This window comes from Syngnathoides biaculeatus, chromosome 6 (assembly GCF_019802595.1).
Source record: "Syngnathoides biaculeatus isolate LvHL_M chromosome 6, ASM1980259v1, whole genome shotgun sequence".
Lineage (NCBI taxonomy): Eukaryota > Metazoa > Chordata > Actinopteri > Syngnathiformes > Syngnathidae > Syngnathoides > Syngnathoides biaculeatus.
The window spans coordinates 21,678,894-21,690,941 of NC_084645.1; the positions used below are offsets into that span (position 1 = coordinate 21,678,894).

A 12,048-nucleotide genomic window follows, 5' to 3' on the forward strand; every position below is an offset into this window, starting at 1 on the left:
CTTTGTAAATATCTCGTGTTTCGATGTGGATTTCAATGTGGGCACTTGCGGCTTTTACACATCTGCAGCGTATGTATGTACCAAATGCTATTTCCTTTACAAATGGGTGAGGCTTGTAACCAGGTGCGCTTTGTAGGCCGGGAATTACGGTACGGTTTGGTGGAGGGTTGACATCCTTCCCCGATTCGTGTATTCCACACGTTATTGTTTGCTGTGCTCAACTTCCGATTGACTTCAATGTTTTCTTCAGGAGAACGTGTTCTTTTACGTGATATTTTTCAATTCGAGAGATGTGTTCTGTAAAGTGGTGGTGTACGAAATAAATCTCGCTAAATTTGCTGCTGTCAAACAGACTGAGTAGCAACAGATACACTGTATGATGACGCCCGTGCGGATGTCACGAACTCGGGTGAGTAGCCAAGATATATCATGATTAAATTTACATTTTTAACATTATACATTACATATGACTGGAATGTATGTGCCGAGGAAGTGACTTTTACCGGCTACGTTAGTGCTACGCTAGCCTTAGCACTGTGCTCGCGTGTTGTTGCTGTTTTACTGGCGTGATTTTTATCGGTAAGTTTTTTTTTTTAACTGTCCCTGACAGCACCGAGTTAGCATTAGCGTTAGCGCCGCACTAGCGTTAGCATTAGCGCAGCGCTAGAGTAAAACTCTTTCTGCGTACCGTCTTTCTTTGTAAATATCTCGTGTTTCAATGTGGGCACTTGCGGCTTTTACACAGCTGCGGCGTATGTATGTACCAAATGGTATTTCCTTTACAAATGGGTGAGGCTTGTAACCAGGAGAGCGCACCTGGTAGGTCGGGAATTACAGTACGCTATGTGGTTCGTTCAAAACAGGTACTTTTATTACAACCTGCTGTTTTGGCAGTCCGGTTGTTATTTTTTTCAAAAAACGATGAGGGTTGCATGAATTATGATGGGGCAGGGGTTAAAAAATTATTGTGAACCAAATTGGAGCGGATCAGAGAAAGTTTAGGAACGACGCCGAGATGGTCTCGAATAAACTGCGGATAGTGGACACGACAAGACCACAGCGTGTAAACAGATTAGGAGATCTGTACAAAAAAAAAAAAAAACGGGTCGACGGACATATTTCCCGTCACGCTCACAGTTTGTTCAGCACACGTGTGCATTGTTTGAAAATGCCAATGAAAAGATGACGTCTGACCCGTTGAACTTTACACAAACGTTAAATTTAGAGGCCGGGGGGACTCCGGAGAACAATGGCGGGCCAACGCGGAAGACCAGGGAGAAGTACATCCAGTTGTGGTACATTCGCCTGATTTAGGGTGCAGGCGGCGTCGGTTCAGTTCCAACTCAGCGACGGTGTGAAAGTGCGGCTGATTGGGTGCGACTCGACTCGAGTGGAAAGCATTTCAGGACGCCGTGCGCCCTTCGCCCGACCTCAGCCGGGAGGGCAGCGGCACATTTGCACCATTCATCCTTGTCAAAATTATTTTTCTCACAGGGAAAATTGTAGTTACACTGTACCTTTTTCCTTGAGGCGTAGTTATGACTATGAATCTATGTAAATGTGTAATCAAGCTTATCATATTATTACTTAATACAAAAGCAATTGACGGATAACTACTTACAACTCAAGGGAAAAAGTTACTCCAAGTTTCGTTCAATTTATATATTTAAAAAAAAATGCTTGGCTTCGGGCACCAGCAATTTAATGACTTTTAATGACTCCCTTTCAAATCAGTTCATCAAACTGTATCAATTAATTTTTTAAATGTACGTGTATTCATTTTTCTGATCGCATAATTGGTTACTGTCTCATTATAAATAAAGCTTAAAAATGTTTTTTTTAAAGGGTTAGCATTTCTCTCTCTCTCTCTCTCTCTCTCTCTCTATATATATATATATATATATATATATATATATATATATATATATATATTCATCCATTTTTTTTATTGCTTATCCTCACAAGGGTCACAAACAGCCACACTCACAATCACACCTAGCGGCAATTTAGAGGGTCCAATTAATGTTGCATGTTTTTGGGATGTGGGAGGAAACCGGAGCGGCCGCCCGGAGAAAAGCCACGCAGGCACGCGGAGAACATGCAAAACTCCACACACTATCTATCTATCTATCTATCTATCTATCTATCTATCTATCTATCTATCTATCTATCTATCTATCTATCTATCTATCTATCTATCTATCTATCTATCTATCTATCTATCTATCTATCTATCTATCTATCTATCTATCTATCTATCTATCTATCTATCTATCTATCTATCTATCTATCTGTTTATCTGTCTGTCTGTCTGTCTGTCTGTCTGTCTTTCTATGTGTGTGTATGTATGTGTGTGTATGTATGTGTGTATATATATATATATGTATGTGTGTGTGTGTGTGTGTCTCTCTCTCTCTCTCTCTCTCTCTCTCTCCTCTCTCTCTCTCTCTCTCTCTCTCTCTCTCTCTGCAGTTATTCTTTGTATGTATTTTTTTTAATCCACGTAAGCGAGAAACTAATTTACTAAATGAGACTATATTACACACTGCATTTGTTGTCCATCAATTCTCACAAAATGAATGACAAATAATCCCCGTTCTAACATCGCCTTTCAAAGCACTTCCGCAACAAACTCGGCCCATCGAGCGTGAGACAGAGCGGGCACAACGCGAGGCGCAAAATGGGCCGGCGCCCCTCTGGTGGCGGCTGTTTCCGGTCCAGGCAGCTGTCAACCAACGCCCCGCTCCGATACCGCCGCACAAGAATGCGCTTGCCCATCAATCGTTCACATTTCCACACGCACAGTACGTATGTACGTAGCGTACGCGTATGCTGACCTGAAGAGAGCAGACTGCCGCTACTCCCGCTGATAATCTTGCCTTTGCTGCCCATGTTGGCCAGTTTGGACATTTTCAGCGTTCCCGTCTCGGTGAGGTCGATGGCAATCTCGCTCAGACTGCGCGCCGCGTGGATCTTAGACTGGACACACGTGCGAAAGGACATCGTCGGGTGCTCGCGGCGTCTCACCGTGTCTCTGCGATGGAATGGCGAGTCGGTGTGGGTGGGGGTGACTGACCTTGCTCTGCTTGCGGTCCAAATAGAACTGGTGCTGGCTTATGGCCATGGCCCAGATGGACTTGATGAGGGCCGGACAAGCGTACCAGGTGTGGACTGCGATGCCGCTGTGGCCGAATGTCCTGCGTGTCACCGACGCCCTACAGTAGAAGCGGACACAAGGCCTCTTTATACACACTGAATGCAAAAAATTAAATTAAATTAAAAAAAAAAAAACAAAGTGAACACCCGTTCATCGCAGGGTTAGGTACGTTCCACGTGAACCTGCGAGTGGTGAAAAGCTTTCACACAGAGAGATCGTAAAAAAACGCATATTGTAAATGTACTGGAAAACCTAAAATACATCTACTGTAAGTATTGTGATGTGTATGTGCCTTTAAGAGGCTGGACCTGGGGGGGTCGGCGGGTTTGCGTGTGAATTTTCAAGCTCAATGAATTAGCATTTCGTGTTTTCGAATTGGCGGCACGGTGGATCATCTGGAAAGCGTTGGCCTCACATTTCTGAGGTCCCGGGTTCGATCCCGGACCCACCTTTCCATGTTCTCCCCCGTGCCTGCGTGGCTTTTCTCCGGGTGGGCGCTCCGGTTTCCTCCCACATCCCAAAAACATGCGACATTAATGGGACCCTCTAAATTGCCCCTAGGTGTGATTGTGGGTGCGGCTGTTTGTCTCCATGTGCCCTGCGATTGGGTGGCGGCCAGTTCAGGGTGTTCCCTGCCACCTGCCCGACGACAGCTGGGGTAGGCTACGGCACTCCCCGTGACCCTCGTGAGGATAAGCGGCTAATAAAATGGATGTTTTTGAATTGTTTGGTTTTACACGTTTATTTAGGTCCATTTTATGGCTCCAATACTTTTTTAACGGAATCATTAAAGTACAGGCTTTAATCGCCCTATCGTAGAATGTTAATGTTTGCGTCTTTTTTTTTTTTTTTTTTTTTTTTTTTTTTTTTTAGGTGGCACTTGTGTGTAAAACCGTTTTGAGGCCTGAAGGAGTACCTACGTTCCCCAAATAGACGCGGGCCAAACGACGTCGGACAATCGGAGCGCAATAAAAGCCGACCCGCGAGGGTGGAGGAGGAGGCAGGCGTCAGCCGCACACGACGCCGGGCCGCGGGCTCAACCCTCTTCAAACACGCGCTCACGGCCGGCTCGCCCTAATGACAGCTCCTCTCAAAGAAAACACCCGCCGCTCGCCGTTTGGCCCTGCCCCTCCACCGCTCGCAACGCCTCACACGTGGAGCCACGTTAAATAAACACGGGCCGGCGAAGCCGTTCGCCGGGTCCCTCGGCGGGCCTTTACTTTGTGTGCGCTGTGATAGGGTTTTTTTTTTTCGTTGCGAACCCACTTGAGGATAATATTTTGGAAAGGAAAGAAAGAAATAATGTACGCCTTGTTATTATTTAGGTAAACGTGAAAAAAAAAAAAAACGGTACTGTCAGTTCATCCTTCACTGGGTCCTGGGCTTGAAATAGCATCACGTTCACCATCCATCCAGGTTCTATCGTGTTTATAGGCGAGAGTAACACCTTCACTATTTGATTGTATGAAGTTATTCACTGACATGGACAATAATATTCATCCAGTTTAACCCATTCATGAGCAGGGTGGCAATTTTTTTTTTGCCTTATTGCGATAAAAGTCTCCTAATGGGCCACAATCAAGGAAATAACACTTCTTTTTCGTTCGGCTATGTTGGGTCAGGAAGGAAAGGGAAATAACTCCGTGCTAACTTTGACCAGATGAGTTATCCTCTGCTGATACCAAATTATGGCTTCAGATTGAAACACGTAAATATTTTGATATACTGAAGGATATAATGCGTGAAAAACACGATGTCCCAAAAACGGGACGCCGCCCACGAATGGGTTATTAATGCCATCAACAAACGTCCGTCAAGTACATTTTTTTGATTCATCTTAAGTGACTGTCAAGATTGGAAACCAATGTGATGATGAACAAGCTCGTTTTCTCCGATTTTTGATATTTGGGTGCGCTACTGCTGGTGATTAAAGAATGGAAAACAGTTGAAACAAACGTTTTATTTCTGGTTAAAGAAGAGAGTCCGCTCTTTCACTTGGTGCGTTCAGCGGTTGTCGCAGAAAATATTCGGCAGGTCAACGCGGGGGGCGCTCCGCTTTTAAAACAGATGGCGGTGAAGGAGTTTATTGGCATTTACAATAAGTGTAACATGGCTAAGATTGACATGGTTGGCATCCTTAAAATGTTCTTTTACGCCAAAGTGCGGAATTAACTTTTAAGATTCCGTGTAGATTCACGCACGCACTCACTTTTTTAAAAACTCAAAATGAGGCTGAAAACTCTACATTGTGTGCGTGTATGCCCAATAAAGAACGATAAATGTGCTCCTTACTGAAAGAAATGATCAATAAAAAGGAGTACGATCCAACAGCAGCAACAGTCAATCAGTTATTTGTGATACACACAAGAATAATGAAGTGATTATTATGTTTTAAAGAAGCGACAAGCCCAACGACGACAATGACAACTTGGACAGTAAGCGCATCCGATCTCGGTCCGCTGCGTGTGGATTTACCTCCTGGGGTCATGAACTTCCACGGAGAACTTCTTCTCTCGGAAGTAGAGGTTCTCCAGCTGGCGCCATTGGAACACCTGAGATTCGGGGAGACACGCGAATTAGTCCACGCGGCCTCGAACGGGAATCCTTTTCTCCGCGAGATCCACCGGGAGGAGGGAAAACTAAAATTCAAAGTTGAGCTTGATCACGAGAAGCCGAAAGACGTATTCCTCTGCATGTGTGCTGCGTTACATCCGTCTGTAGGCGTGCGTGTGAGTGAAAGTGTGTAAAGTTTCCTCCTCTCCTGTAACTTCGCTGCGAGGGAGGGAGGGAGGGAGGGAGGCGGGGGAAGGCTTTTAGGGGCTCCCGACCCCTCCCTCCATCCCACAGGGACTGCGCTTCCTGCCCTGCGGTCGGGAAGGAGAGTGTGTGTGAGTAAAACGGGTCCAGGGGAGGAGTGATGAGGCTTACTGCGGCCCCCGCCGACCCCCCCCCCCCCCAGCTCTTTCCTCTCTAAATCTGAAGTGCCCTTGCACACATAAACATACGTTGTCTGAATATGGTTCTCGTTTGGGGCGGGGAGAAAGACGGGTGGATGTGAGCGACGTGAACGCGACAATATATTTTGGAGGTGGGGGGGGGGCGGGGTTGGGAGTAAACAAAACTATAAGATCCGGCGTTGGCAGGAAAAAAAGAGGAGGGCCGGAATTTGAACAGCCTGGGAAAACTGCGGACAGACGGACGCACTGTAAGGAAATGGAGAGGACAGTCAGATAAGGACGATACGCATATGGCTTTGTGCGTGTGTGCACCATTAACCGCATTGCCGTATTATCGTCGCTCTGGGTCGGAATCTTCGCACATCCAAAAACGGCTGCTTTTCGGAAAGCTGCAAAAAAAATTGCCATCTCGCTTGAGTTACAAAGCACACAAACGTCAAAGTTGGTATTATACCTTCGATCGCTGTCATACGTCGGAGTGTCCCAATATCAACACGACGCCTTCCCCACAATGTGGCGGTTGCTAATTTCAATCGATCCGTTTAATGACAGCACAGACGCAGACGCGGCCGCAGCCGCCGTGCCCGCCAACAATAAGACTTAAGGATGTTAATACTTGGAAAAATGTAACAACTGTGGTTACATCATCATCTCTCCAAAGTCTATTTGAAAGCACTGAGAGTCATGAGTAATGCTTCTTCTTCTTGTTTTCCTTTCGGCTTGTCCCGTGAGGGGTCGCCACAGCCTGTTATCTTTTTCCATCTAAGCCTATCTGGTGCATCTTCTCCTCTAACTCTCTCTTCTTCTTTTAACTTCTCTCTTTGGTCTACCTCTCTCTCGCTGTTTTGCCTGGCAGGTCCATCCACAGACTCTCTGGCGTCTGGACATGTCCAAACCATCCAAGTCTGCTCTCTCGAACCTTGTCTCCAAAACATCCAAATTTGGCTGTCCCTCTAATCAGCTCATTTCTAATCCTGCTCACTCCGAGCGAGAACCTGAACATCTTCATTTCTGCCACCTCCAGTTCTGCTTCCTGTCGTTTCTTCAGTGGCACCGTCTCTAATCCGTACATCATGGCCGGCCTCACCACTGTTTTATAGACTTTGCCCTTCATCCTGGCAGAGACGTTTCTGTCACATACAACACCAGACACCTTCCGCCAGCTGTTCCACCCCGCTTGGGCCCGTTTCTTCACTTCCTTACCACACTCACCTTTGCTCTGGATTGTTGACCCCAAGTATTTGAAGTCGCCCACCCTCGCTATCTCTTCTCCCTGGAGCTTCACTCTTCCCCCACCGCACATATACTCTGTTTTACTCCAGCTAATCTTCATTCCTCTCCTTTCCAGTGCGTGCCTCCATCTTTCCAATTGTTCCTCTGCCTGCTCCCTGCTTTCCCTGCAGATCACAATATCATCTTCGAACATCATAGTCCAAGAGGATTCCAGTCTAACCTCGTCTGTCAAGCCTATCCATTACTGCCGCAAACAGGAAGGGGCTCAGCGCGGATCCCTGATGCACTCCCACCTCCACCTTAAATTCTTCTGACACCCCTACGGCACATCTCACCTTTGTTGTGGTGCCCTCATACATGACCTGTACTATTAAGAGTCACAACAATGTGCTGACAAGTCAATATAATAGGTGACAGTTACAGACTTTGTGGCTGCTGAGTTTTATTTTATGACAAAAATCAGAGCAACGGATATTTGAATAAAACGGGGCAACTCTTATGTACGTATGTGAATCTAACGTGCAACTTTCTGAAATAAAGGAGGAAGCCGGTGTAAACTCACGCAAACATGGTGAGAACATGCATGATCCTGACAGGAAAGCAAAGTCCAGACTCAAACGCCAAACACCCAAACTGTCACCCACCCGACCACCGTGCCGCCTCTCCGTGAGAAGTGCTCTGCACTCCAACCTTTACCAAAACCGGAAAGTGCGATCATTTTGCTGAGGATGCGAAAAACTGCGAAAATGTTCGTACTGTTCCATGTCAAGTCTGGGAGAAGTGTGTTGTCCTTATCAGCGCTTTTGCTCAATCGAGTGTGAAGCGCTAATGTAGCATGATGCTAAATATAGCGGCTGGGGGCAGAAAGTGAGAAACTGCGTGCGTGCGGCGGCTAGAATGGTGGCGATAAGAGACGCTCATGATTGCGTTCGGGCACGACACGGTTGCACTTTTCATGCTCGCATCTATCCATCCGTTTTCCCAGCCGCTTATCCTCACAAGGGTCTCAGCTATCGTCGGGCAGCACGCGCGGTACGCCATGAACTGGTTGCCAGCCAATCGCAGGGCACGTGGAGACAGACAACAGTTGCACTCACAATCACACCTACGGGCAATTTAAAGTCTGTAATGAATGTTTGGGGGATGTGGGAGGAAAACTGGAGTGCATTGAAAAAGCCCAACGCAGGCCTGGGGAGAACACGCAAACTCCACCCAGGCGGTGCCGGGATTTGAACACCGATATTCAGAACTGTGAGGCCACAGCTCTAACCAGTTGCTCGACCGTGCCGCCCTGGGTTATGCCTTCTTAAAAAAAGAAATACGTCCGCCTAATCCAGAAAGAGCAGCGCGGCGGCTCGCAGCCTTGCACATGTACGCTATAAATCCTCCACACTGTAATTCCACTCAACACCGCGCAAATATTCACACGCAGAATGCCGAGCCGGGAGATATTCTTCATGGGGCGGTCGCATCCCGAGCATGTCGAATAATAAAGGTCACATCTGATAGCGAGCGAAGGCCTTTCTTTGCTGTCGCGGCAAAAGAATAGCTTTTAAAATAGCCTCGGCTGGGCTATTATTCTTTTCTTCAGCCGGACCGCAAGGCTACGTCCACGCCGGGGGCGGGGTTCTGGTGTATCCAGCCGTGGTCAAGGCACAGCCCGTACACTCTTTCCTGTTGTTTGCCCGGGACTGTGCCATTTCGGAGGGATGACATATCTGGAAAAACTAATGGGAACCGTCTGGAGGCGTTTCTGTACTCCCGACGAGTGGGCGGCCGTGCTCGAAAATGATATGATACGCCCGCAGTCTGAAGCTAATGCTGTTGAGCTCCAGGTGCCGGGTGTGTGTTGGGTCTGTGGTGAGCTGAAGTATTTTCACATTCCCAAATAACTCCACGAGCTCCTCCATAAAATATAATGAAAGTCACTAGCGCCCTGCAACGCGGTGCAGTCGCTTAGCAGTTTTACCAATGATCATTTCAAACAGTAATTATTTGCGCCGTGGGGGAAAAAAGATAGTAAAGTCACACCAAATATAGCTGGCAATTAAATGTTCCTTCCGTGTTAACTGAATTCGCTTTTCAGCGATGACAGCGTGAGTCAGTGATTACCGGAGCGTCTACGCTTCACTGAGAATTTGTTCCTCCTTTCTTGTACTGAGGCGTATATTTTCCCGCTAAGGACCTCGGAAGCTATTTTCTCCGACAAAAACTGCGTTCAGTGGAATTTGATTGGCGCACGCATTTAGTCGTTACATTGTGTCGTTTAAGAAGCATGTAGCGATACTATGTTTCCTCTCTGTGAGGAAAACAACCCCGGTAATTGCTTTTCGTAGAAGAAAAAAGAAGTGGAAAGTGGAAAATATTCCTGTCGTTTTCTGCAAATCAGTCACTGAGATTGAGACTGAGATGTTCAGATTGCAGAGTTTGCTGCTAGCATGAAGCAGGGTATGCACATTCCAACATTTTACTACAGTGCTGCCTTGAAATACGACGGACCTGACCTATGAGCTTCTCCAGATATGAGCGGTCATTGGGCCGATTCTATGCTTTGACTCGAGAGCAACGATTTGAGTGTGTTACAGTGTCGTAAACTTAACCCCACAAGCTGCGTTTTGTGGGAGATTCTTCAAAAAAGAGGCTCCAAAATCTTTCATCCCAACATTAGCTGACGTTTAGTCAAAATAAACGTAAACCAAAGACAATTTGTTTTGCCTTAGTAAGGTACGTTTGCCTTCATGCTAGCATACAACGAAAAATGCCACAGACGTGCGATGGTACCACACTGTTTTATCCTGCATGCAACAGATATCTGAATACAAACGGGGGAGCAACAACTCTAGACAGACAATACAATACTTACAGGCACATTATTTTTCATCCTCTGCATAGAATGACTAATACGATGGATGATAAATTTCCCTGCAGGAGTTTTGACCAGTTCCACGTATCTCCTGGATGTTCTACATTTTACTGCCTCCAGGTGGCCAAAATGCACACGCAGCAGAAGCATCACAGAGTCCATGAACAACGTCCTTAAAAATGTGTCGATTAACTCTTTATATTCTATTGGATTTTGTCATGACCGAATGCTTTCGTAAAATACCGACTGGAAATTTTCGTTGAGGCTGTATGGATTCATGGCTTTTCCAATCATTTCAGTGGGGAAATACGATTTTAGATCCCGCCCTTACTTAAAACGTTGCACGTCCTGTCAATAAATCCTCTAGAAATTATTAATTCCATTTGGATTCTTTGCAACGGAAGGATTTCCATTGGCCAGTGAAAATGTATTTGACGGCGTTTTTGATGGGAAAGTGGAAAAAAGTGGTGGTGGGCGGGTCACTTCCGACACACAACAGACCGGGGGCCCTCAGGGTGGCTGTTGCTATGGCGATTGTAATGCTTGATAAGTCGGCTCTGCAGGAATGTTCCATAATGGTTCCTTTCTCGGCGTTTCCTTTTGACATTCTCAAAGGAAAAGGCTACGAAGTACTTTCCAGAAATAATGAGCTGAAGAACAATCGAACGTAGTTACTCAGTTCATTCTTTTAAACTTAATGGGACTCTAACAACCAATTCAGTCCTCATTTAACTTGCCGACCGCTGACACGCAAACACACAGACGGGGTATGAGTGGGGATGTATTCGTCAGGATGGCGAGTTCGACGCTCAGTCCGCTTCCCGTGAGTGTGTGTAAACGAATTTGCGTGCCTGCGTGTGGTTCATGTGACTCCGAGTGGATCCGCGGTCGTTCGGCGTCAAGCGGGGATGGCGTGAAACCCATTTACACCCGGTGAGAGGAGGCAAACTGCCAGCGAGCGAGGCCTTCAACACAATGGAGGGCGCCAGACGTGAGCTTGTACACCCAAAAGTGCATGACTGAGCGGCTCGGATGCGAAAGCTCTCCGGACGCAAGTAGCTGTGAAGCACTGTCACTCTACTTCCCAAACAAAGGCAGCTGACTCACTTACCAGGAAAAACAAAAAAAGAGTTGCAAGCATTTAGTCACGCAGGAAGGAAGACTCTGAGTCCACTTTAAAAATGTCCAAAACGGGATTGATTTACGAGACGGTAAAACAAGGCTGCTCAAAATATACGCTTGGTATACTCCATTGTTCTAATTTTATGTATTACTGCTAGCAGTGCTATTTCTGCTCTAATTGAAGTTGTTTGATGGTTTAAAAAGAGCGCAAACAACGATATTAATTTCCACTAACCCAGGGGGTGCCCGGACGTTTTTACCCCAAGATCTACTTTTCAAGCAGCCAGCCCCTCGCCAGCTACCTTTAAATCTCATCCAGTTTAACCACATTTTCCTCAATTATTCACATACTCCGACAGTCATTGCGTCTTAAAACAACAACATTTCTTTTATACCTTTCTCCATTAATTTCAAAAGTAAACATAAGCAGCGTGTCTAGCTTGTCTTTGCTCTACGTTGCCCAGGCTGTGTTGCTAACTAAAGCAGCGGTGGTGGCACATTCTGGGCAGGACATGGGGGTACACCCTGAACTGGTCGCCAGCCAATCGCAGGGCACATGGAGACAGACAACAGTCGCACTCACAATCACACCTTGGGGCAATTCAGATTGTCCAATTAATGTTGCATGTTTCTGGGATGTGGGAGGAAACCGGAGTGGCCGGAGAAAAGCCACGCAGGCACGGGAAGAACACGCAAACTCCGCACAGGCAGGCCAG

At 46.5% G+C, this 12,048-nt stretch overlaps 1 protein-coding gene across 8 annotated transcripts in view; it reads right to left on the reverse strand.

Annotated features, from left to right (window-relative positions):
• Window positions 1–12,048, reverse strand: part of frmd4a (FERM domain containing 4A) — a 160,459-nt gene that overhangs the window by 15,708 nt on the left and 132,703 nt on the right. For 7 of the 8 annotated variants that reach the window (XM_061823979.1, XM_061823978.1, XM_061823980.1 and 4 more), the window contains 3 exons: window positions 5,633–5,709; window positions 3,077–3,218; window positions 2,838–2,979 (listed from right to left, as the gene is read on the reverse strand). In XM_061823979.1, coding sequence (XP_061679963.1) covers window positions 2,838–2,979; window positions 3,077–3,218; window positions 5,633–5,709 — 361 coding nt within the window. The remainder of the gene's footprint in view (window positions 1–2,837; window positions 2,980–3,076; window positions 3,219–5,632; window positions 5,710–12,048) is intronic. The other variant, XM_061823976.1, reaches the window with a different exon arrangement.